This window comes from Miniopterus natalensis, chromosome 5 (genome assembly GCF_054644295.1).
Source record: "Miniopterus natalensis isolate mMinNat1 chromosome 5, mMinNat1.hap1, whole genome shotgun sequence".
Classification (NCBI taxonomy): domain Eukaryota; kingdom Metazoa; phylum Chordata; class Mammalia; order Chiroptera; family Miniopteridae; genus Miniopterus; species Miniopterus natalensis.
The window spans coordinates 25,271,313-25,298,515 of record NC_142085.1 but is presented as its reverse complement, the minus strand read 5'-3'; the positions used below and the strand labels follow the sequence as shown (position 1 = coordinate 25,298,515).

The window sequence follows — 27,203 nt, the reverse complement described above, 5'->3', positions numbered from 1 at the left end:
TGAAGGAAGGGGTCCATGAGCCAAGGGATGTGGTTTCATCTAGAAACTGGGAATGGTCCTCAGTTTACAGTCAGCAAGGAAACGGATACCTTGGTCCCACCACTGCAAGGAATTCAATTTTCCCAGTAACCCGACTCAGTAGGAAATGGGTTCTCCCCTAGAAGTTTCAGGAAGGACACAGCCTTGTCAGCAACTTGACTTTAGCCCAGTATCACCCATGCTGAACTTCTGACCTGCAGACTGTAAATGAATAAATTCTGTTGTTCTGAGTTACTAAGTGTGTTGTTAATTTGTCATAGGTCAGTAGAAAACTAACAATTAGTTTTTTTTCTTTAGTCAATGCTTATTAGTCTATCGTCTCATTATTTTCAGTAGAAAAAAATGGGGATATACATCATACAAACATAAAACTCACAGTGGGCAGAGATACACAATAAATACAATAATTTAGGTGTAACATTATATAATATTTCAAAAATAGGTTATAAATAAAGACTAAAGGCTATAGATATAATTTTTAAATAGTTATTTACTTTTTACCACATAAATGAATTAATTAGGTTCAATATTCATTAATTTGTTTCCTTCCTCAAATTACCTTCACCTTTTATTTGATGCTTTAAATACTTTTATTTGATGACTTATATATTTCTTTGTGTTTTTTTGAAATTTATTATAATTTTCAGATTTCTCTGGAAAATGGTATACAGCTTCTATTCAGTAATTGAGTCAGTTACTAAGATCTTTGGAAAATCCATGTTCAATTTTCTCCTTATTGAGAAATTCACCACAATTTGGTTTGAGTTATACAGTGACATTCCATGTGCCCCCAAAAAGTATGATCTGCACTTTTTAGGGTTTCAGAGTCTCAGAGATTATTTTAGAACAACTCTGGTATTACTTTGGAACTATTCTTTGAAATTGAATTGGTTTTCAGGTTTACAGATGTGTATATGTTCCTTTTAATTCACTAATGTGTTTCACATGCATGATTTCACTTGCTGATGTCCAGGGATAGGTTCTTTTTCTGGATTTGGGGGATCAGGGTGGTTCTATGACTTCCCATGATGTGGCAGTGCAGACTATCCCAGGTTTCTTATTTCTGTCCCTCTCCACCTCCTCTGGGTTTTCTGGCATGTGATTTTAATTTCACAAATATTTGCCTTTTTAAATCTTGTCCAGAAAAATAATCCATTTGCAAATCATGTAGAATACAATCTTCTTGGCTTTTTATAAAATAAGTTTAAGTGCCTTTAGGCTAGGGTGAGAAATGTATTCAAATCGGTTACATTTTCTGTTGTATACAAGTATGAGGAGCCCAAAAATATTTACCGAAGAATTTCCTATTGAGATTATTTGGGTAATTTGGATCCAATCTCATGGGGGTCCTGGTTTGTACGCTAGGGAGAATGAATCCATCCAATGTTACTTAGATTACTGTTTCTCCCCTTAAAGGTGAAAGGGAGTAGTAAAACTGTATTGAAGTATTAAAGAGGATGGTAAAACTACTAATTTCCTTATTAAGGGCTCATTGCAAGTACTTGTATCTTGGTTTCTTTAAGGTGTGGCAGCTATGACTGTGACTTACTGCTCTTTAGAGTTACCCTGCTGCAGAGTAATCTTTTCTCCATCATAATGATATATCTGTGGAAGTAAAAAAAAAAAAAAAAGGATTGAAAAATGTGGAGTCCACCTGCAAACATATTTGAAACTTTTGGTTGTATTTTTCTGGGGGAAAAAGTGATGAAATATATTTAAAATGTTTTAAAAGCAGAAGTGATGGTAGTCTCTTTCTATAATCAGTCTGCTCAGCATGAAAGGCAGAGGTGGTGAGTGAGGGCAGTGCCAGCATCTTGGCGCCCCCTGGTGGGGAGCCTTCGCTTGTCAGAGTCCCCTTGGAAACCACGGACACTTGGAAATGAGTGTAGGAAAAGGACAGGCGGAAAGGCAAGAACAGAGTTCCTCGAAATGGAGAAAAAGGGCAAGTTTTGAGATACTGGAGATAGGTGACTCATTTATTTTGTAACTTTCAAAGGTCAGGGAGGAGCTGTGGAAAGACAGTCATGAAAATGCAATGGCTGTGCCAGCACTGAGCTCAGCACTTGTGAGGTTCATTGATACAATGTAACAACTCAATGAACTAGGTTCTGCTATTTTCCCCACGTCTGAAGCAGTGGTGCTGAGTGGTACACAGTTTAAATAACTTGCCTGGAGCCAATTAGCCCCTTCAGAATGGACTGGCTTGACTCCAGGGTCTAAACGTTTAACTTTTTCATACTACTTCTATGTTCTTTATTAATAATCATTGCAATCTTTATAGCAAATGAGAATAATACTTTGTTTTTCTCTTTTAATCCTTCCCCGAGGATATTTTTTCCATTGATTTTGTTTTGAGAGAGAGTGGGAGGGAGAGATGGGGAGAGAGAGAGAAACATCAATGTGAGAGACACATTGATTCGTTGCCTTCCCCACGCTGCCCGCCGGCCGGGGATAGAACCTGCAGCCCAGGTACATTCCCTCGATGGGAATTGAACCCGAGACCCTTTGGTGGGCAGGCCGGTGCTCTAACCACTGGGCCACACCAGCCAGGGCGAGAATGATACTTTCAACATGAGTTCTCCTTTCATTGAATCTTTGGGAATAAATTAATAAGTTCTTTATATAAGGAAAGGAAACATAATATGCTTCTAATATTTTGAAAGCTATGCAATATTAAGTATCTCCATCCCTACATAGAAAAGTGGAAAATTTTGATTTAAAAATACCATTAATGGGTTAGATCTGTTTTTAGTACATTGAAAATATTATATTACTTAAAAACAGATTTGATTAAAGATGTTCTAATTTCAGGGGTAAGACAAATGTATTCATTGTATGTGGGAAAGTATAAAGTGATATTTCATCTTTTCTAAGTAATGTACCATGGACACATTTTCTTCATTATAAAGTAGTCTCTGGGATATAGGGACCAAAAACTTTATTCTAAATTCCGTATGTCTATTTTTAATAACTTGTTTGTTACACAGCAGTGGTTTAATAGTTACAGAGAAGCTTCTAGAACATTTCTTTTTGTACCAACATTTTTCACCACAACATTATGCAGGAGTTTCTAGTTGACTCTCTGCTCTTCCTCAAACCCAAACTGAAATCACAAAAGTACAAGACATATGTCCCTTTACTCTTATCAAATAAAAGACTTGTTTCTGTCTTTACTTATACATTTCACAGTTGCCTGAACCCCAAACCACACAGGCTGAAAGTGAAATATAAAAGAGTTAGCTTGGAAAAACATATGCTCTATGAAGTAATTGTTACTAAATACTTTTGGATCAACAAACTGGTAACTTTCAAATAGTTTTGAATGATATTTCTGCTAATGTAAAATTGGCAAGTTTAGCCTATTTCAATAAATGTATTGGGAGCCCAGGAAAATATTATCTAGGGGAATTTTCTTAACTAATGTGCTCTGAATGATTTCAGTTCTTCTGTTTAACCAATCTCTGAACAGTCTTTTATTCCATGCACACTCATGGTATTATATTAGTTTGGCTGAGAATTGCTTTTATAAATTAGTTTTACATTTTGTTTTTGATATTATGTAGTTTTATTTATTTTTTGATTGTTTATAAAATATGCGTTTAATAATTCTTGGTAGAAGTGGTCATAGAAGATATGACTTCTTTTCACATCTATGAAATGTATTTTAATGTTTGCTAATTTTAGAAGAGAGACAATAGTTGAAAAAGAACATTTTTTTTCCTAATCTAGAATTCCTCTCCCCAAAATCAATATATGATATATTGAAATAAGATAAGATTTGTGGCTATGTCCTAATGTAGACCAAGCTCAGTCTTAGAATTACTCAGATAGAAGGGTGTCAAGTCAGACCCAGGGAGGGAATGGGGGTTTCTCAGGGATTTCTGGGAGACGAAAGCCAGGTTGTTGCTCAAGGATGCCTGGCCATAACTCCATTTGTCCCCCCGAGTGAAAATGTAGCCTTGCTGACTCCAGGATTGGCTTTAGAAACAGGAATCGTCAGGATATCTATAACTGTCTCCTACTAATATCATAGATTAGGAAGGGCACAGAGACTTGAATAGTGATGAAACCCTTAATAATAAAGGAGTATGTAAAGCAGAAACTTCAGCTTTTCAGGTCTGACTGTCTCAGGGCAATTGCATGACCCCGTGAGGGTTCTTGGGGCCAAGGGGCACTGCATTGACACAGCTGTATCAGCATAGAACAGTGTGTGGCCACCTTGATAAGATTTTATAAGGAGATTTTATTTAAATTCGGAACTTGATCTAAACCGATAATTAATTTGTGTGTGTGTATTTGAGTGGGATTTGATGACAGGAGATTTCTATTGAAATGGGGTCTTTATTCTGAACAATATTCATCTTGATTGCTTTGAGAATATACATTTTCTGTCTATAAAGATAAAGTTTGTGTTATTCTATTTATGCTCAAAACGCACTTTTGCTTTAGGTTTTAGAGTGTTTATAAGCTGTCCTGCCTTCATGTTTTATAATTACATTAAAATGTAATGTTGTTTTATATTATTATCTAGTTAGTATGCTTATAAAGGCTGTGCTTTCAACTAGACTGCAAGCTCCTGTTGACAGTCATTGCTTACATCCATCTTTTGCTGTCTGCAAAAGGCATAGAGCCCTGGCAAGTTGAATTGAGCCGAACAGAATAAAATTGAATTGTAATTTATGATTCAAGTAGATTTTAAAACCAGAACTATGTCCTCCTGTCTTGCACTATAATTGTGGCTAACACATTGAGCAGTGTTGTATTAATAAAGTCAATATGTGAAAGGCAAAATAATGGCAGGCTCTCCCTGCAATCGAAGATGTTTGATCTCCCTGATAGTGGCTACTCTACCACTTGCACTGATTTACTGACAAGAGCACTGCTTATTCTTTGACATCCCCGATGATGCAGAGGGCTTCCAAAGAAACTCTGATGGGGCCCAATTTCCTTGTCTTTCCCATTCCCTTTCCTGCCAGGTTGTGAAAACACACACACACACACACACACACACACACACACACACACACACACACCAATTATTTCATCTGAAGTGTCATCAAGAAAGGAGCTAAGAAAAAATAAGAAATGAAAATTGATCACCATGATTAGCACCATCACTGTTTGTTTGGGTGATAAATGACCATTTTGGTAAATGCATTGAATGACCGACTAGAATTGCTTTCTCATTAATAAATGTACTGAGGTTATTCTCAAATTTATAAAGTTAATATTAATTTCCTCTGAATCTTGCTAGAGAGCTTGTACATTTGGGTTGAGCCATGTGAAAATCTCTCTGTTTTTCTGTCTGTCCACAAACTGTGGTCTGCATCTTCTTTATGATTTTATCAGCAAGGGACTCATTAGGAGAAAGATTACCATATTTTACACATGGAGTTGGGCTCCTGGGTGTTTCCAGGCTCAGTTTGGAGGAAATCATTTAGTTTCATCAGTTTTAGTCAGTTATGATACTGTGAGGGACTTTGGAAGTATTGTGCTGAATCTGGACTGTCTGATTTGACAGTTTTTATTTGCATTCTTGATCAGTAACACAGGAGTGCATTTCAATGAAATGTCCTTATTTTATCACTTATGTTGGTCTGAAAGAAGAACCAAGGTTAACATCCTCATAACTTCTCTTTTTGAAAGCTTTTATTTAAAACTTTAAATATCCATAGATGTTCATATAATATTGACTCATAAATTTCCTACTTTCCAAATTGGACCATTATAAGTGGCAGTGTTATATCGTAAATGATAATATTTGAAATTCTGCATTATTTAAGAAGTTAAAAATCCAATTATGACCTATCCTCTAATGTTACAGTCAACAAATATTTTAATTAAAAATATACTTTATTTCCTTCTAGGGAATCCCAGGATTTCCTGGAAGCCAAGGATTAATGGGACAAAAGGTGCGTATTAACAAAAGTTGAAAGATTTGGGCCTGGACCTGCTTATTAAAAGGGCAAAGTGGTGATGTGCCTTCACCCAGAATACTTTGTTACTACATTCATGGCAAGAGTTAATTGTTCAAATATAATATAATATCAGAAGCATTATTTTGACTTTACAAATTGGTTTTTATTGTTGTTTTATCCAGACAATAATATTTTGGATTTACATACATGCTTTCTATCTTACTAGGTTACTTTTCTGTCTTGTGCTCTAAGACCCTCCTTACCTCTTTTGGGGTAATTTTACTACTTCCTAAACTATATCTTTAGAAGTTCCTTTATATGCAGATATCGTGGTAGTAAACTTTTTAATTTAATTACAAATATCTTTACTTTTGCATTCGAGACATAATTTTGTAGAGCATACAACTCAAGATTGACGATTATTTTCTCTTAGCACTTTCTTGTGTGGTCTCCTGGCTTCTGTTGTTAACTATGAAAAATCTGCTTTGATTTCTCATGGCCATTGTTCTGTAAGTGGTCTGGCCCTTTCTTTGGGATCCTTTTAGGGTATTCTATTTGATTTCAGTGTTCTTGAAACTCACTGTGGTGCTTCTAGATGTAGATCTCTCTTTACTTGTCCTGGTGGGTGTTCAGTTTGCTTCCTGGCTCTGTGGAATTATTTCTGTTAACTCTGGAAAACATCAGTCATTACTACAACTTCATTTTCTCTTGCTTCTTTCTGGACTTCTAGTGAGATATATTTTATTCCTTTTTTTTTTGTTCCCTTCATCTCTAAATAGCTTTTTATTTTCATATTCTTTATTCTGCCTTACATTCTGGTCAAATTTGGGGGGTATATTTTCCAGTGCACTTATTTTTACTTTCCTGTATCTAATCTGTTTAAACCATCAATTGATTTAAAAAAAATTTTTGAACACTCTTAGATTTATTTCTAGTTCTAATTTTTAACAACATCTTTTTATGCTTAATAGTTTCTTGTTCTGTTTTCAGCCCTAATAGTCTTTCTGATTTTATTTTTTAATTTAAGATTTCACATGCAGTTTAAATTCTTCTGACAATTCCAGTGTCTGCAGTTGGTTGATATTCCTGCTGAGTGTCCGTCTGTGGCTCGCGGCCTCCTCTCTTTCTTGTTGATTGTGAGCTCATTGATCATCTTAGTCCGAGGGAGCCCTGCCAGCCTCAGGGGAGGGGGAGAGCTGCCTCCTGCTGGCCGGACGGGCACCATCTCGGCCCCCTGTGCAAGCCCGGCCTCTGTCCCCGGCCCAGCCAGCAGGCCTTTCCCAAGCTGACACACGCTCCCAGACAGCTCCACCCTCTCACTCCTGCGTCTCGGCCTCTGCAAAGGTTTCTGGACAGTTCCGAATCCTCAGAATCATAGCCTCAGTCCAGAGTATTCTTTATTAAAATGAGGGATCTTTGAAGATCTCCTCTACTTCTTATAAGACCAACACTCTCACAGAGGATGCTCTTTCTGGTTTTTTTTGTTGTTCTGGATTCAGAGAATCCCTTGGAGCACCTAGTGTGCCACAATCCCAGAAGTTGAAATCTAATGCTATTCTGTACCTATTTTTTTTATTAGTTTATTTTCAAGATCATAGCTCTTAAACCCTGATAAATAAAACAATTTTCTCTTGATTCCCTATCGCCCCCCACTCCCCATTGTCTCACCTTACCAACTATTTGTGAATTGCAAGGTCTTCCTTTGAAAGAATGGCAAGTGTCACACCTGATTTCCTAATGAAAATGTTTGACTTAGTAATTTCACAAACCCCAGGCCCAAGTTTTAAGGTGTTCAATTCCTGCGTTTTCAGCCTTGACTCGCTCCTTTCTTACAGTAGAGGAAGGGAAGACAGACACTCCGGGCTGATTGGTATTGAATTTTCATTCTATAGTGCTTTCGTAGGAAATTTCTGGAAATGAATTGATAATTTCCAATTTTAAATTTGATCTGTACTTGATTTTTAGGGAGAAATTGGGCCTCCAGGACCATTAGGAAAAAAAGGAGCTCCGGGGATACCTGTATGTTAATGTCATTATTATCAGGTGTTTGAAATATTGTTACTATGTACCAGGAGTTCTTATTCTGGAGTTCACAAAATGGAATGGGATCCAGCAATGAGATATTTGGGGTCTACAAATTCCATCCATTTGTATAAAAAAAGATAATGTTTATGTCCATTTTTCTAGAAGAGCCTAGATTTCTTCAGGTTCTCAAAAAGTTGACCACCCAAATAAAGATCAGAGACCTTGCTATAGATAAACCGGAAAACAAATTTCTAATATTTTACATACTATGCTATTAACTAGTATGTTTTACATTTTATAATTGAAATAACATCCTAAATTGACAGCAAAGCATCATAGTGATGACATGGTATTTTCAATATGGCAATATTGTGATTATATTTTCTGATGATATTAATTGAATTTTTATTTTGCACATCATGTTTCCTTTGCCATGTTTAAGAGAAAGCAGGTGTTTTTAATGTATATGAGAGCATTTAAAGTAAAACAAGAACTGAGTCAGGTCCTTGTGCTAGAGTAGTTATCATTGTCTTATTATGAATTATATGATTAGTAAAAAAAAAGGGCCATTTTGTAACTTGAAGAGAGGTTATTATAGTCAAAGAATTTATTAGATTTTAACTCTTTCAAAATATTGTTCAAGAAAATAGAAATTGTAAGTAATGTTGATCAAGGTAACGTCTATGAAGAAACCTAATTCTTAGCCCTCATGACAAAAGGAAGAAAGAGTATAGAATAAAATAAACTTTCCTTTACATCTGTCTTTTACTAGCCTTTCTGTAATTTGTGCTGTTGTGTGTTTTTTGAAAAAATAAATTATAAGGGCTCTGCTAGCCTTCATGCTACCTTGCATCGGTCGGTTGCTTATTTACCTTGTACCCTTTATTTAGATGTGTGTGAGGAAATTTCCCAAGTATTGTATTATATTTTAGTGAATCAATTGATATGAGAATGTGTAACTTGGAAATGAATTTAGTATTTTTAAATGTTTTTCTCTACATTTCTCTTAAATTCCCACTTTAAAATGTAGGGTTTGATGGGAAGCGATGGCTCACCAGGTCAGCCTGGAACTCCAGGATCTAAGGTAAATATAGGAATTAACAAGCTTGAGAACTTTGTGCAAAATGATCATTTATGTACTTCAGGAAGTGTTTGGACTATATTGATTTTATTTTTAATGTGGTTTTAATTCTGTGAACAATTACTTGTTAAAATAAAATCTTAGGCAAGAACTGTGCATATAGGACAGACTAAAGTAGAGCAGGTATGGTTTAAACTGGAAAGGGCCTAGAGCCCCTCACTCCTCAGCTCCCTCCTCCCGATGGGTACCCCGAGGGCACTGAGGAACGTGCAGAGTTCTAGGAAGTTCAGTGCCAAACCCACTCACCTAGAGCATTAGTGGTCATGACTGAGCACTAGCGCTTGCACCAGTTTCCCAGGCCTGTTTTTGGTATTTTTATTTAGTAGGATGTATATGAAATATTTATTTGTGAAATGCCTTGTAGTGAGTTTCATCAGGCATTTCTTCCCTAAGGACTATGGGAAAGGGAGCTTATTATCTTTACTCTCAGAATTTAACAAAGCAAGGCAAGCTTGACAAATATATTTAGGATGTCCGGTTAGGGATTCTCATGGTAGAACTGAAATTCTTTCAATACCATAGTATGACCATTTTCTAGGTGTATAGAATCCTGTGCTAAAAGAACTATTTTTGTTGTTTTTGTTAATTTTTTTTTTAGAGGATGGAACTAAGTATGTTCTGGCTAGACACAGGAAACTGTTCTCAAAAATTTAATGAATATAAGACAACCTTCCAAAAGGAAGTAATAGAATCGCTGTTTTGAAGGCATTTGACCTTTAACTAGACATTGTTTCAGGAGAATAGGCCCTGGCAAACTAAATGAGTAGATGACCTAATCTACTTTCAGTTTCTGAAGCATTAAAGAAGAGATAGGATAAAACGTCAAGGTAGCCTAGTGATTAGGGAAAAGTAGATGCCCTTTTACCAGCGGTGGACCCATGTGGATTCTTGGAGTTCTGTGAGTCCTAGCAGCAGTTGGTGTGAAACTTTTGAGTGACTGGTCTTTCCAAGAAGAGGTTCTCCATAATTTCTCAAGGTTGTTTTTAAAAAGAAGATATAGAGTAGTTGCAAACCCCTTAAGTAAATCCCATGGTGTTCTGGATGCTCTAAATTTTGAGAGTACAGCCTAAGATTTCATCAGCTTTTTTATTTTTATTTTTATTTTTTATTGTTGACAGTATTATAGATGTCCCCCATTCGTCAGCTTTTTAAAATTGGCCACTTCACATTGCTGGCTCACACTGAGCTGGAGGTTGATTATATCTGCTGGATTTTTTCATAAAATATTTTAGAACAATGTATCTGTGGCATTTGTAGATTTGGCTGATTTGGCTGGGGAGGCAAGTGGCTGCTTCCAACATCACAGTTTGTTATTTTTACATGAATTCCTATAAAAGTCTGATTTCCCTCATCTTGTACTTGTGCAATAATTTTGTTAAAAATAGACTCAGGATGTTAAAATTATACCTATTAATGTAATCTTTTCAATGAAACATTTTAACTTTTCGTGCAGTGTATTAATTAGCTCAAGTTTTGGAACCCTTTTCTGCAAAGGGCAAGATAGTACTTTAGTCTTCCAGGGCCATGTAGTCTCTGTTGCAACTACTCAACTCTGCTATTTTAATTCAAAAACAGCCATGGCCAAATACAAACAGTGTGGGATGTGCCTGTGTTCCCCTAAAACTTCATTTACAAAAACACACCTTGGGCTAGGTTTAACCCACGGGCAGGCCATAGTTGACTGACCTCTATATTAGCTTATCTCTGCCAATTTTTCAAGTATATGTTTGTGGACTATGCCTCCAGTGTCATTGGTAGAAGTGCAAGAATGGGACAAAAAGCTGTATTAAAAGGGCAGGGATGAAACTCTGTGGTAGATCTTTAGAATACTTCTAATTTAGGTTATACTACCACTTTTTAAAGTAGCTGTTGAAAGACATTACTTAACTGGTATTAAGATATATTAATGTAATCAAGCTATGTAACTTTTGGCAAGACTTTTCACCTCTGTGATTTCCAGCTTAATCATTTGTAAAATTAGAAACATTAAGGCATTGTTCTATGGTTCAACAATGCTGGTATGTGCTAAATGCTTCAATTAAATCCATATGTTAGGTTCACATGTTTCTCAACATGAGCAGCCTAGAAAACTTTTCAAAAGCTGAAAATGAAGTTGGTTCCCTTATGGGTGAACCCAGCTTGTCTCTGGCCGATCATTGCCTGCCCCTTCTAGGGGTCACATGGACCTGTTTAATTAGGGCTTTTGACAGATATTGACTGGTTTGTAATTTCAGGTATCAACGTATATTTGAAAACCAGAACTACCTCTGACAATCTCTCCTTATTAGGAGCAGGCATGTTCTCTCTTTCATATCCAATCCCCTTGTCCTGTGTTACATTCTTTGCTGTCAACTCGGTCTTGCTCTCCAAGTTTTTATTAGGACTGTGCTGGAATCTTGAAAAGAGCACAAATTAAACATTTTCATATTTCTTCAAAAAAGCCACTGTACATTTGAAGCTAAGTTTCTTTCCTTCAGGTGCATTGTGAAGGTGAGCCATAGTGAGAAAGTAGAACAGGGCAAATGTAAAGATTCTCAACCCAGAGGGTTCTCTTAAAATGTGTGGCTTCATTCTGTGCAGTGTGGAGGCCTAGCTAATTAGCTCTGATCCCTAAAGATTTGAATCCCTCCCCTTATACTTGGACCTGCCAGTATAAAAAGCCAGTAAAACCACTTAACACATATTTTTAGAGAGCTTTATCAATGTGCGGACTCACTTCCCTGCATAAAAGAGTTTTCCTTTATAAGTAGGCTTAAATATAGAGTCTAGGTTTCAAACAATTGGTAAGGTGAAAATGTAAAAATTTTTAAAAATATATTTCTGTGTCTATATCCGATAAATTATGACTCTTTTTTAAAAAAATTCAAATGGTTTTGATGCATTGACAGGGAAATAAAGGTGAACCTGGACTTCAAGGGATGCCTGGGGCTTCTGGGCTCAAGGTAACTGATTTGTTGCATTTGGAAATATTTTCAAAGAATTATAAGTTCCCCTCTTTGTTTGATGAAGTTAACATTTATATCCCTTAAGAAACATATCTGAAATTAGAATTACCTTTGTCTCAAAATTAAGGTCAATGAAAAGAGATGAACAACATGAGCCAATTTCATTTCATTTTTTTGGATACTTTCTCATAGTTTGGGTAATAAAAACATGAAATATGCTTTGACTTGATTTTTCTGGAAATGGTAAAAGTTGTGTGATAATATGAACATTCTCTCTGGTCTGGAGAATATCACTCTCACGTGGCTGGGAACAAGAGTGTGTGGCTCCCATAAGTGGTGCTGTTCCTTTGTTTGCTGATGGATGGGACTTTGTTTTCAGAGTGGGGACTCAGGCTGCCTTTACCAGTTTCCTTCAAAACAAATGGTTTATGTTTATCTCATGAGGTTTCCAATTCTCTTTAGCTTTTAAAAATCTAAAAGTGTAATATTGAGCAGCTCAGGAGTGGGCACAGTGAGCAAAGAGAACAACCCTTAGTTTCTACAAAAGAGAATAGTCTTCAGTTAATGCGATAGAGTTTTGGACTGTGGTTAAACACAAAACAAAACAAAAAAACCCATGAAGCATTCAGGATTGTGTTCCATCTTTTACGGTTTTTACCCCAAAGCTCTTGATACATCGCTATGTGCTTTCTGAGGACCTCCTTATTTAAGATTTTAAAAACGTGGCCCAGTTCATAACGGGAGGCCGCAGGGGTCAGAGCCACGGCGGCGGCAACGCCACACAGCGGCAGGCGCTGGTACTGCCGGCGGGCCGTGCTGCGCGCCCGGGCCTGGGCCTGCGCTCCGCGGCCTCGGGGATGAAAAGGGCCCGATCATCCCAGCCGCCCCGGCGACGCTCGTGCTGGGACAGGCCGGCAGAGCCAGGTTCCAGCAGGAGCAGCAGACGCAGCAGCTGCGGCCACCAGCCGAGCCTCCCCCGGGCCCGGGCATCATGAGCCTCCCACCGGGACGGAGCCTGCTGTGTGGCTCCTCTCCCAGCCCCAGCCCCGCTACCCCGAACCCCCAAACGCAGGCAATAAGGCGATCCTCAGCACTACAAAACGGAAAGAAAAAGAAAACCCCTAGGAGATGATGGAGAGTCGACAATGTGAGTTAAGATACCTCAAGGATATTCTTTGTGCTGAAACAGCTCAACAATTGACTTCTACGAAAATAATATTGCATATATATAAATAAAAAATATAAATGAGGACACAACAAAGGTATTCACCCTGATATTGTTTATAAAAATAAAATTTGAAAACCAATGTTTAGTACTGTAGGAACGTTATTCAGTAAAATATAGTAAATCAATACAGTTGAATACTATGCTGTGATTAAGAATCATGTTTTAAAAAACATTAATGGCATATAAAGAACTTCACAATATTAACACATGTTGAAGTAAAAGAAGAAAAATTGTGCATATGCAGCACATATTAGTAACTAAGTTATGTGTCAGAAAGGTAGAGAGAAAATAAATAACAAAATAAAAATAGTGGGGGATGAGATTTTTCAATAATTTTTATTCTGTTTACTTAGCAGTTTTGTAGCAATAAAGTAAATTTTTCCAAGTAGCATTATGAGGGGAAGCAGTTTCAAGGAGGAAGAAAAAGTAATATATGAAAAAAGATACCTGCGTTTATCATTTTCACTACTCGATTACTTACTTTATTAAAGTTATAAAGCAATAGAAGTAAATTTTAAAATATGGTATGCTATCAGAACTTCTTAACTATAGGAAAAAATATAAGAGGTTTAATTGAGACTCCAGTAAACTTTTTATTCTTCATTATTCCTGTAATAATGACTCTAAAATGTCAACCCTTTTTTTAACCAGCAATTTAAAATTAGAGATGCATGTAGAAATAAAAACAGTGGTATTTCTCATCAGCCATAGGTCTGTGAGCTTTCTGTAATTTCTGTCACTTAGGGAGAGCAAGGAGCAGTGGGTCCCCCGGGAGAACCAGGATACCTGGGTTTACCTGGAATTCAAGGGAAAAAGGTATGTGTTGTTTAGGAGATATAATTCACTTTTAATCAGCTACTAATAACATGTAAGTTTTCCTTTGGTGAAAATAGGCTGGTAAAACTGATTATACTTTTAATGACAAAGCTGACCTATATATTTGGTGCACTATGTATATAATGTGTTTAACCTCATGTTGATAGCTGTGGCGTCTTTCACGTCCCTACGTGGGTATTATCTTCTAGATGAAGACTTTGGAAGAAGCATGCAGATCAGAAAGTATAAATGTACAATTAGGTAATATTCTGTAAATTTATATTGTTTTACAGTCAATTCAGGTGAGTCAAGAATTTTTAAGGAAAAATATTCAATGTTATACTGAAATATGAATCGCTCTTACCAACACTAGGGCAAAAGTCTGAAAGGCTAAAAATTACCACCAGGATGTTTGACCATGAAATTCCTATCTATGAAACAACTGTATTACAAAGAAATCTTTTAAAATTAATTTAAGGAGTTTAAAAGTCATATATGCTCATATAAAATTCTCTCCCTCTCTCTCTCTTTCTCTAAAGGAACCCTGAGCTGTATCATTTGTTTGAAGCTTTTAAGCAACAACTGAGTGCCCATTTGTCAAAAAAGTCCATGCCACTATAAATGGACTATACATTTCAGGTTAAAAGTAAATATAGCGGCTTCTATTCTGGAAAGGATACACACTCTTAGGTCTTCATCTTCATATCCTTTGCTGCTGCAGTTTTTCTACCATTTCATTTTTCTGTCCCTCAAGTATTGTCTACTTGGCTCCTAAATTATTATGTCCAGTCTGATCCTTGATCTTTTGGTTCTGATGAGCAGTAGACAGGACTTGCTGACGCAGGAGTGATCTTCATAGCAGCAAGTGTTAGACCCTTAGTGATAAGTAAATCTATTGTGAATATATATTTAGATTTAGAGGATTTCCTTGTTCAGAAATGTGTCATATAAAAGAAAATCTGTATTTTGTTTGCTGTAAACACAAAACTCTATTCTCTATGTTTAGATAACATAGGAGGTAAAAAAAGGAATTTGGAAACAGTGTCCAAGTTGAACTTTGAGCTAATGCTTACCTTTCCTGGTCTGCAGTTCATTATCTATACAAACAAGGACCTTGAACTAGTTGGTCTCTAATGTTTCTTCTAGTTGAGAAATTCTAGGAAACTTATTATTATGGAATATAATTTTCTCCCAAAACTTCATTTTTGAAGCTTATGTTTTCTAAAACATCATTTCAACATTGTTTTATTTCATTGTTTCCTCTAAAATTGTGGCTACTATGAACTTAATGGAAGGTTTTCAGTTTGATTTCTTAAAACATTTGCCAAAATAAACCCTCTCTTGCTTGTTTGATTAACCTCAGATTATGATCAATATAGAAACGTTTTTCTTCTTCTGGTAAAATAGAAATAGCAGTGAATTTCCTTTTGAATGTAAAAGCACAAGAAAATGTTCACTCAGAACATCATTTTGACAGAATGTGGTTTTATTTTGTTCCCAAATGTTGTGTTGGAGTCAGCTCTGTATATAAGGCACTTGTGGAATTTGCATGACATCATGTATTTTTCTTTGCTGAAAAAAAAAAATATTTGAAAGAATACAGAATATATTACATTCTGATACATATAAAACTGCCTTTTTGCAGGGGGACAAAGGAGATCAAGGTGAAAAAGGCATTCAGGTATGCTGTTGGCTTTTTTTTCCCTGCTTGACTGTAGAATCGGGGCTTTGTTCTTTTTAATTCATATATTGCTTTCCCAGTTCCTTCATATTTTACCGTCAATATCTAATTGTTAAATCCCAGCTTTGTCCTTTTGCTACTAAACTTTTCAGACCACATCAACTCTAATGTTAAGATCCTGAAACACCAATCAGAAAGAATATATGCCACCCCTATGTTCATAGCAGCATTATTTATAATAGCCAACATCCGGAAACAGCCCAAATGCCCGTCAGTTAATGGGTGGATAAAAAAGCTATGAGTACATTTACACCATGGAATACTAGCTGGGTGTGAAAAAGAAGGAAGTCTTACCCTTTGGGACAGCATGGATGCACCTGGAGAGTATGATGCTAAATGAAATAAGCCAGGCAGAGACAAATATCACACGATCTCACTAATGAACAAAATAAACTGAGGAACAACATAGGACCAGAGGTATGGATACATGGAACAGACTGACAGATCCAAGACAGGAGGGGGCTGGGGGGCACTGGGAGAAATTAACCAAAGAACATGTATGCATAGCCCATGGACACCGACAAAAATGAGGTAAAGGATTTGGGGAAATTGAGTGGAGGGGGGCAAAGGGGAGGAAACAGGGGACATCTATAATGGTGTCAACAATAAAATAAAAGATTCTTCACCACTTCACTGTTGTAGAAAACTTAGAAACCAAGTGATTGAACAAAATAAATATGAAGATTTTATTATATCTAATATATATTTATATATTTATAGTGTATATATTTCACAAAGATTTTAAAGGGCTTATGGCACAAATAAATTTGCTAAATCATTAACATCAAATATAAAAGATATTCAAACTAATAAATAGAAGGAGAATTAAACAGAAAGTTATATATCAGGCTGAGGAAATCTAGGGTGATTTAGAAGGACATTTCGTTTTGGGTGTTTTAGCAACAAAGGCAAAGAGGAGAACCATGCGACTACTATGGATGGTTTCACCTCCATTCAAGTAAATGTTCAAAGGGCCTTATCACTAACTGAACACTGACCCATGAATAGTACACCACTAGCAGAATCAGTGGTATGCTTCTCTGGAATAAATTATATCTGTTGGTCTTTCAATCTGTTAAGTTTCAGAAATGGAAGACTTTTCCAACCATGAATTACAAATTTAATGTCCAGACAGCACTTTCATAATGTTTTTAAGATTATAAAACTCCATTACCATGGCTGAGTTTTATGGAGCATAGCTTAATGTAAAAAGAAAACTACTTTGCAAAATTTCACAGGTAGAATTTTGAGAGCTCTAGAATTTTTGATGCATAAAAGGAAATTTCAAACTGATGTAATAATAGAATCAAAATCTGCTAAGGTAACAGTCCAACAATTGTTTTTTTAAAAAAATAGCAAAACCTGTTGTTTTTTATAGAACATATTCAAGTATTATTATGATTCCTCTAAGTTAATTTTAAAATTAGGAGTGAGCTAAATTTTAAGTAAATGCCTATGAGTTCTAGACACATATATTCCAATTTCCTTCTTGGTATTGTTTTTGGATTTCTCATGTGCACCTCAACATATTCAAATCAGAACTTGGTATCCTTCCCCATAAACCATCTCCTATCCGTAGATTCTTTGCCATAGTAACTGGCACCACCACACAGTCACCGGAGGGAAAAACGTCTTCAAAGTCATCTTAAAGGCAGGATCTTCAGATTTCTCCACACGCAGTTGTACATCTAAATGTCCCTTGTTCTTGGCTCTTCTCTTCTCCCTGCCCCCACTATCCTAATCATTTCTTACCAGTGGCCCTGGATTACTGTGCTGTAATATTTTCCTAACTGCTCTGCTTAAGTCCAGTCTACTCCCTCCCCCCACCCCACACTGTCACCAGCATCCAGCCACGAAATCACCTGTCTGCTTAGGAGTCCGTCAGTGGTGCCCCACACAGTTCAACATAAAGTCTGTCCCACAGTCCCTCTTGGTTTGACTGTCTCTTCTACTTCGGTCTTCTCTCTGCCCACTCTTGCCCACTCTTGCCCGCTGCTTTAGATGAACTATTGCCCTTGTCCTGTATTTGTCTTCCCGGTGGCCATCTCCCCCTCCTCCTGTTGCTGCTCTTACTCATCTCAGAGGCTGCACTCAAGGCTCCTGGCAGATGTCCCTTCCTATGGTTCAGTGGTGTCCAGCCCAGATGTTTAATTATACATTGTACACTTATCAGACAGTATTTTCAGTATCCTGCTTTAAAATTTTTTTTTTTTTTTTTAAATATATCTTTATTGATTTCAGAGAGAGGAAAGGAGAGGGAGAGAGAGAGATAGAAACATCAATGCTGAGAGAGTCATTGATCAAGCCCGCAGCCCGGGCATGTGCCCTGACCGGAATCGAACCCCGATCGCCTGGATCCTAGGTCGACGCTCAACCGCTGAGCCACGCCAGCCGGGCTAAAATTTTTTCAACCTTGATTGAATTGCTTGTCTTTCCCCCCACTCAGTACGCAGTTGGAAGGCAACAATGATATCTTTGTTTTAGTGTCCCTGAGGCCCAGCAAACAGGTGCTTCTCAATAAATATTGAGAATTCATTTTTGTAAGAAAATGAACAAATCACTATGCAAGAGTGATTTAAAATTGTAGTCACTAGGTCTTTAACTAATTATATTATCAAGGCATCTGTTTTCCTAGAAATTGATCATGTTCTTGTTCCAGGTAGGAATGAAGCAGTGCTTCAGGGTCTAGTACAATGTCTTATATATGGTAGATATCCAACAATATTTGTTGAGTAGGCAAATTGTTTATATCTTTATTAACTTTTGTCTCTTCTTGTTTGTCCTGATTTAAATATATTCATTCAACATATTTTTGCGGTATATTTTTAATTTTTAAAAATTCCTTTAAAGAGGTCTTCTTGTCCTCAAATGTGTATTATCAACACTGAATATAATTACATCATTGAAATTAATAAAATGTCCACAGCCGTTGGATTTTTAAATTACTTTCATACTGTTAATGTGGACTCAGCGGAACATTCTCAGCTATCTAAAATTATTTACATGTTCTCCCAAAGTTTGTTTCTTGTCTCTATTTTAACTATAAGATTAGGTTGATTTCCCTCTCACTTTTATTTTCTTTGACAGGCTACCCCATATCTAACATCACTTTACATATTTGCATTACTGCTTTCATGATATTTCTTCTAGACTATACGATAGTACATGGTTTGTGTTTATATGTGGTTGCATCATATGTGTGCAAACTAATTAATAACATTTTGTTAAATTTTAAAGGGTCAAAAGGGAGAAAATGGAAGACCGGGGATTCCAGGACAACAGGTATTTTTTTTTCTTTGATGGAAAATTAAATAGGGAATAACATAACTGGACAATGCTGAGTGAGGGTTACTTTCAAATAAAAATAGGGGAGAAACGAAGATACACAGTTCTAATCAAACAAGGTTGAAAATGCTAGGTGGTGGTATAATGTTTGCTTTAATTGTTCGTTTTATGTTTATTTTCTTATCCCATTTCTTTTGGCTATGAAACTTGCTTTTCAATGCTTTTTTCTGGCCATGTGCGTGACAGAAGGTGGACAATGCCACCCATTTTAGGAGCATTTATTGGCCAGAGTCAGCCATACAGTGACGGTATCTCCATATCCACTGTTTAGTCTTGATTTTCTTCTCACACTATGAGCAGCGGGGTCCATATGTGGTGGAGGGATGCACTTGTTTTCCTCCAGTTTGTTCAGAGATATAAATTACTACACCAGAGACTTACTAAAATCCTGTCTTGAGGGTCTGTGTTACGAAACAGATACATAATAAGATTGTTTTGCTTTTCCCCTGACTAAACTCTCCTCATTAGTTAGTGTCTCAGCAAGATCGCCATTTGGCACAAAAGTTAGTCAGAGCCAAAGTGGACCAAGAAGAACATAAATGTGATTAATGCTTATAAGGCATGTTTCCTGCTGCACAGCTTGCAGTTAAGCTCAGTTCCAACTTGGTCCGCATCTAAAGAGCAAACTGTACATATGAGCCCTCCCACAGGGTGGGACTCTTTTGCATGTGGGTAGGAGAAAGATTCAGTAATTAGTTTTAGAGACACATGGATAAAACTGTATAGTGATGTCTCCAAAGACAGGGCTCTCTGTATCCCTCACTTGGAGAAATCTGAAAGTCCACGGAGAGAGTGTTTAAAATGGCCCCAAGGTTGTCTGTAATATGGGATGGAAGGTGAGTGCAGGATACCTAGAAGAGTTGAGAATTTGAAGCTAACAATAAGCACCAAGGTATCTAAGAGGAGAAATAGATTGGGTTTCCCTGTAGACCATTACGTCAATGGAAAATGTCTCTTAATTTTAGTGTCCCTCCACTTGACTCAGATCCAGAGATGACACCACCAGCTCTGTCCCTGTTTGCCTCCCTGGCAACCCAGACCAACCCTCTCAATTTCCCTGAGTTAATCACACAGTCTCTATAAGCAGCTCTTCCCCGAGGAAGACCTTCACGCCTTCATCTATTCAACCTTCCTAACCCAGGGCTTTCACCAGAAATTGTTACAATAACTCTCTGGAAAGAAGGATATTTCCTGTGGAATTTGAGCTCACACTTAGCTAGCTCACTGACTTACAGATGACAGTCTCCAAGTTTCCCTTGTTTGTTTCTCACTTCTCAAGGAAAATAGCAAGTCTGCTCCCTAAGGTAGGATTTGAATTCCCTAGAAAGCTTCTGTCCTTTATGGAAAGCTGAATTTCCCACCACCAGGAACTGAGCTGAAGTGGAGGACCCTGGGGCCAGAACACTTATTGCTTTTCAGAAGCTGGACACTCTACCCAAACTCTTTAAGTCAACAAAGTCTTAGTTACCTGCCATCCTACTAAGTGCTGCACATGTGTAATTTCTTGGCCTTCCTGTTGTGAATGGAGTTCATGAGAATGTTTCTCTCATGAAATCATTTTAGTGGATTCTCAGTGACAGCTGTTTTCAGTTTCAGCTCTTATTCAGTTCTAGGCCTGAGAACTTACTATTTTATCTTTCCTCTTACACTGGCTCCAGCCGTAGGATGATGTCTGGTAGGAAATACTGCTGCATATTTTCAGAATCCTCAATATTTAAAGAATGGCCTTACACAGAGAGTTTTATTAACTAAGATTTTTATATGAAAACGAAGTGTTTTTATGCTCACATTTAATTTGAGAGTCTACCTTTCTCTGTGCCATACACTGATTTTACCTAATTTTTCTTTCCTTTTGTCTAAATTGAATATCCATGTTTAAGGAACTGAGAAATAAATCAAAATAAATACTCAAATACTGTGGAATGTTACACACTAAGTTTTATATGGAATTGAAGGACACCAAGTTTTAATTTTAAAGTTAAATAATGAAATCCTACCTGCGTCCAGGAAAACTATACCCTTTTTTTGAACTGATATTGTGTGGTTTTAGAGCCTGCGTGTATGATGAATTTCAAAATAGGAAAATTTTAATGCCTTTCCCGAAAGTTCTTATATCACGTCATTGAAATGAACATGTCAAGAAGATGAGTGAAAACTAATTTAATACAGCCAACGCATGTATCCGCATCCAGGAATTGTAATGAGGGAGTTTCATGTTTGGGCTCCCATTGTTTCTATCACTGAAACAAAATATACCATATTGAACATCACACTGCTTCTCTAATTTCCAAATTCAATAGCAGTGAGTGGTTTAGGCAGAAGACAAATAGACATTTTCCTCCCTATTAATCACTTTTGCTGGTATCTTTGCTTTAACTCATCTTTTTATCAGTAGTATGCAATTAAATTTAACTTTAAGAGCATAAGCAGAAAAAGACAATGCTTCTTTTAATCACAAAATAAAAGAATAAATATACCTTCTATTACCTTATTTGAATTTGAATTTTCATTAAAATAGTAATATATGTTAAGTTCATCATAAAATTTATTATTTTTAAAAAATTTAAATAGAATTCAGATAGAATCTCATTCTAACCTACATATTTGGCCTGCAGCATATAAAAATATTCATATCTAAGAATGAAACAGTTACATAAATTAACATTTTTATATATCCAGTTAATATATTGCCTAGTCATTGGTCTCCTTCAAAAAGGCAAAAAATATCTCTTATGTATGTAATTCTGTCACCAATTTTTGTCAATATTTTCCAATATAAAAATTAAAGTTGATCAGCTGTGTGGTAAATGGTGCATGCCACATTACTGGTACTGTAGCCTGCACGTTTATTATAGTTTTTTTCCTATTATTATTTTCAAAGGGAATTCAAGGTCATCATGGTACAAGAGGAGAGGTATGTTTCTTCATCTGTTATGCTCCCTCTGTTCTGTTCTTATTGCTTGAATTCTCACTACCATATAAATCTAGCAATTGATATTGCAAACAGAAAATGCCTTTTATGCTCTTTAGTATTTCCTGTATAGTGACTTTCAGAATACACAGATTCATTCAAGTAGGTATGAAATGTTATGTACTTGACAGTATTATTGGTGGTTCTTCTAGATTAGGGGCAATTTTTCAATTAGTAATATTGTGTTTTTATATTTGTCTAACTAGAATTTAAACTCCTTGGAAACAAGACTGTATCTTGTTCATTGTTGTCTCTCTGCCACTGTACATATTGCCTACATAATATACTGAAGAAATAGTGGATATTTGTAGGGTTGCATGGATGGGTGGATGGATGCATAAATATCAGTTAAGGTGATATAAAATTTCCCTCTTGATCAATAACAGTATTTTCTAGCAGTTTTCTGTATAACATATATTTATATCCATATCCTTGAGGATTTTTCAGATGCAATTATACCTCCTGAAATATTTAAATAGAATGCCTGAGGATTTCTTTTGCTTCTAGAAAGGTGAAAAGGGAGAACCTGGTTTCAGAGGTGCCACCGGACCCAAAGGAGAATCTGGGATGGATGGCCTGATGGGGCCTGTGGGTCCCCAGGGACAACCTGGGGAAACAGGCCCTCAGGGGCCTCCAGGATTGGATGGGAAGCCTGTATGTATTCTACTTTCTCTCATAGTTTTCATTGCTTTTTACTTGGTATATACATCTTATAACCCCTAATAATTTGATGCAGGGAAGAGAATTTTCAGAACAGTTTATTCGACAAGTTTGCACTGATGTGTTAAGAGGTAAGTATCAAACAAAATTTTTTATAACTTTTTTCAAATTACAAAAAGAAAACCAATTTTTCAATAGAAATTATAAAAGATACAAGTAAGATAAAGAAGAAAATAAAGAACAACATTTATAAACCTTTGTCTGTATTTTTCTAGATGAGTATTTTTATAATGAAGATGAAAGATTGTATGTACCCTTTTGTAATATTTTTAATAAAGCAATTTATTATTTTTTCATCATTAATAAATTTTCTGACATAATTATGATAATTTAATGCATAAATATGAATGCCTTTAATTTATCAAATTTTTCTTCAGGGCACTTTCACTTTTTCCCCAAAGTTAAGCAAATGATAAAATAAAATTACACAGAGCAATGAATATTTACATAGTTAAATTCCTAGAAGTGAAATTATTGCCCAAGTGATACACAGCTGTAAAGTTTTTAAAAATTATTAGAGATATTGTTAATTGCTGCTCACACTGAAGCATAAGGAGGTGGGGTTCTTTGTTTTTAAGCCCAGCTACCAGTCTTACTTCAGAGTGGAAGGATTCAAACTTGTGATCGTTGCCAGTCCCAACATGGTTCCCCTGGTGTTCCTGGGCCACCTGGTCCTATAGGCCCAGAAGGTCCCCGAGGATTTCCTGGTTTGCCAGGAAGAGAGGGTGTTCCTGGACTAATGGGTGCTCCTGGACGCCCAGGTGCCAGAGGATTCAAAGGTATTTAATTTGTGTGCTTAAGCAAATGAACAAGAAAGGTATTTTTTTTTTTTTTTGTATCTACACCCTAAATTTGTTCAGGAGGAAAGAATTCATCGTTGTTTTCATGATGACAAAATATTTTTTGTAAATCCTTTAGCCTCTAAGTAGTTTGTCAACTGAATTAAAGAACACTTATTCTATTTCTTGAAGCAACATTTTCAAGTAGAGGGAGATAGGTCAGAGTTATGAAGATGTAAAGTTACAAATTAGAAAATGTTGACAGTGCACTTAGAAATTTTACTTGAGTCTAATAAGGTCTTTAAATAGAAAACCAGAGATGCTATTTCCTTTTTTTTTGACTTTGGTAATTTCTGTTACCAAAATTATTCAATTAATTTTTCTATTACAGGAAAAATTATGTTTTGCAGCCAAACTTTCCAATAACCCACAACTTACTTCTCTTTGCCTTTGAATGTTTATGTGAAATGTTATTTGCTAATTCTTCTCTTTTAATTTAATATTTTGTGACAGTATAGATGTTTCATTAAAGTAATAAAAGAATAAGGATAATTAACAGAAAGGGCTAATAATTCCAAACCATTTTCCTTTCTTAATATTTAATCCCTACTAAATATTTCTGGCCACTGATACTTTTAGAAATTGTTGCTTCAAAATTTGTTTCCTGTTAGTAATAATAAATAGGTGGCAAGCTATTTTAAAGAGATGTATTTTTCTTTCAATGTGTGTATTAACAGCTTTTAAATAAACAATCTAGGAGGCTGTGATTTTATAGGAAAAATTAGCTTACTCCCATCTTTAACACTACAGGCCTACCAGGAAGAAATGGGGCAAAGGGGAGCCAAGGGTTTGGGTACCCTGGAGAGCAAGGTCCTCCTGGTCCACCAGGTAAGAATTGCTGTATGTTTATCAGTGTTGCTGCATATTTTGCTTTAAGAAAAGCGTCATAAATCTATGTCAAATAATTTGAAACCAAGACTCTTAAGTTACCCTCTTCTAGCTGTGTTATTTAACTTTGCCATGCCTCAGTTTCCACATTTGTAACATGGTGATGACATATCATCTACCTCATGACATTATTCAAAGAATAAGTGGGTTGATGCATGTAGTGCTTGCAGAACAGTACATGACAATCATAGCTATGTTTTCAATAAATGTGTGCTACTATTATTTTAGATGATATTATTACCTCATGAGGCTTTGGGTGGATCAAATAATTTAATACTGTTTATATAAAACACTTAGAGCAATATCTACAATTGTAGTTAAGTGTTAAATCAATGTTTATTAGTAGTCCTAGTAGCAGGAAGTAGTAGTGGCAGGAAATGCCCCACAACCACTCTGCTTCATCCCCAAACCTGAATATTTTGCTTTTGTTATTTTGAAGCATCAACTTTAAAAGGTCAGTATCCTAAATTAACTCTTCTTACTTTGAGTGTGCTAATTGAACTAATTGGGCTGTGGTTCACACATTAGTACTATAGCACTTATGAGTATTGATCACTATTTTACTATGTGTGATAATGACAATATATTTAGATGTTCCGACTAAAAGAATATGTATATTGGAAATAGTAATTTTTATTGCAAATATGGCACAAGAGTGACATTAGAGTTTTAGCATATATATATATATATATATATATATATATATATATGCTAAATTAGGAGGATATATATATATCCCCCTAATTTATAATAATACTGGCAGAAAATATGCTGAAAGGAAGAAATAAGTTTGGACAACCCACAAACTGAAATATTAGAATGTTAGCTCAATGTCTTAATTGGTAGCATGCTTGCTATATTAATATAGCTTAGCTTAGTTTTACAAAAATTACTGATTACTTTTGTATGGTCCTTTTCAAAGTGGCAGGTATGTAGAATTAGCAAAAGAATAGCTTTTTTTTTCACATTAGTGCAAATATGTACAATTTTCAAGAATTTTCTTTTTCCAGCTTAAATATCTTACAGAATCAGCTGTAACACCATCCAAAACCAAACTCCCCTGTTCACACACTGCTAATGTCCCATCGTAGGTCCAGAGGGCCCTCCTGGAATAAGCAAAGAAGGTCCTCCGGGAGACCCAGGTCTTCCTGGGAAAGATGGAGATCATGGAAAACCTGGCATCCAAGGGCAGCCAGGCCCCCCAGGCATCTGCGATCCATCGCTGTGTTTTAGTGTAATTGTCGGGAGAGATCCATTTAGGAAAGGACCAAACTATTAGTGCCTGAAGCCTCATTCAGCAACCTAGGCAGGGGGCTTTTCTTCTGTGGCCTTTTGAATCTCAGGAAGATAACAACAGTCATCCCTTGAAAAGGAACTGAAGTACCTCGGCGTTTTTAATTATTATTTTTCCTTAAGGGAAAATAGAGAAAAAGTCACATATACTGATCTTACAGGATCCTTCGTAATTTGGAGCCTTCAGATTAGTAGCATTAACTAAGTCTCAAGGGTTTCTTGTAAGTCCATTTGTTTTCATCAAAGCTGAACATGAAAACCTCCATTGCCTGTTAGCCAGTCCATGGCGGTCACTGTGAACTATTTCACATGCAGCAGAGTATTTGAGTTCAGTTTCATGTCCGTGTGAATTTCATGCTTCCTAACTCACGCTTCTTCATTAGACAGAACATGTTTCTGGTCATTCATTGGAAATGAGATCAGGGCTGATATTCAGCTGGGACAGACCATATCGCCACACCAGGCATTGACCCCAGTGTCTGTGCTTACTGGATGGGGCAATGGACTGCGGGTTGCTCAACGTCTTGAATTTTACATGTGAATAAGATTAATGTGTTTCTTATATCATTTGCAAATTATCAAATTTGATTAATGACAAAGCTAAGAAAGTATCAGCTTACAGGAAAAAATATTTTTAAAAAGTGCCATTGTACCTGGTCAATATATTCAAAGCAAACAGAAGCTTAGAAATACTAAAGACTTTCTTCTTCAGACTTGCTTGGTAATTGGAATGTTTGTTGCATGCCTTCATGTTCCATTTCACTTATTATATGTGTATGTTCATATATGTTAACTTTCATTGTAGCAAAGCTAATGGGAATAAATGCTGTGGTTGAAGGAAACTCCACAGTTCCTAGTATGTCTTGATGTTTTAAGTAGACTATAATATTAAGAATAGTCTTTGGGTACTGTACTTAATGCTTTTGTAAGGAACATAATTTGAGATACTTTATCTTTATTATGCTCTTAATTTTGTTATATGCTTGTTATTCAAAGTACAATAAAGTTTTTACATACCTGATTGCAGTGTCTTTTTTTTTTTTTTTTTTACTGTACTATAACTTATTTTTCTTTTTTCCTTTTAAGTGTTGAATTTATTGGGGCGACACTGGTTAACACAATTATACAGGTTTCAGGTGCATAATTCTACAGTACATCATCTGTACACTGTATTGTGTGTTTACAACTCTAAGTCTCCCTCTATCACCATTTATCCCCCCTGTACCCCCCTTCACCTCCCCCTCGCTGCTCCAGCAATCACCACACTGTTGTCCATGTCCATGAATTTTTTTCT

At 36.2% G+C, this 27,203-nt stretch overlaps 1 protein-coding gene across 1 annotated transcript in view; it reads left to right on the top strand.

Annotated features, from left to right (window-relative positions):
- Positions 1 to 26,930, top strand: part of COL21A1 (collagen type XXI alpha 1 chain) — a 164,013-nt gene extending 137,083 nt beyond the window's left edge. Inside the window, exons 18-30 of the mRNA XM_087817452.1 lie at positions 5,907 to 5,951; positions 7,923 to 7,976; positions 9,013 to 9,066; positions 12,012 to 12,065; positions 14,041 to 14,112; positions 15,758 to 15,793; positions 19,091 to 19,135; positions 22,080 to 22,112; positions 22,677 to 22,823; positions 22,906 to 22,960; positions 23,468 to 23,668; positions 24,479 to 24,556; positions 25,708 to 26,930. Coding sequence (XP_087673578.1) covers positions 5,907 to 5,951; positions 7,923 to 7,976; positions 9,013 to 9,066; positions 12,012 to 12,065; positions 14,041 to 14,112; positions 15,758 to 15,793; positions 19,091 to 19,135; positions 22,080 to 22,112; positions 22,677 to 22,823; positions 22,906 to 22,960; positions 23,468 to 23,668; positions 24,479 to 24,556; positions 25,708 to 25,895 — 1,062 coding nt within the window. The 3' untranslated portion in view covers positions 25,896 to 26,930. The remainder of the gene's footprint in view (positions 1 to 5,906; positions 5,952 to 7,922; positions 7,977 to 9,012; positions 9,067 to 12,011; positions 12,066 to 14,040; positions 14,113 to 15,757; positions 15,794 to 19,090; positions 19,136 to 22,079; positions 22,113 to 22,676; positions 22,824 to 22,905; positions 22,961 to 23,467; positions 23,669 to 24,478; positions 24,557 to 25,707) is intronic.
- The last annotated feature ends 273 nt before the right edge of the window (positions 26,931 to 27,203 follow it).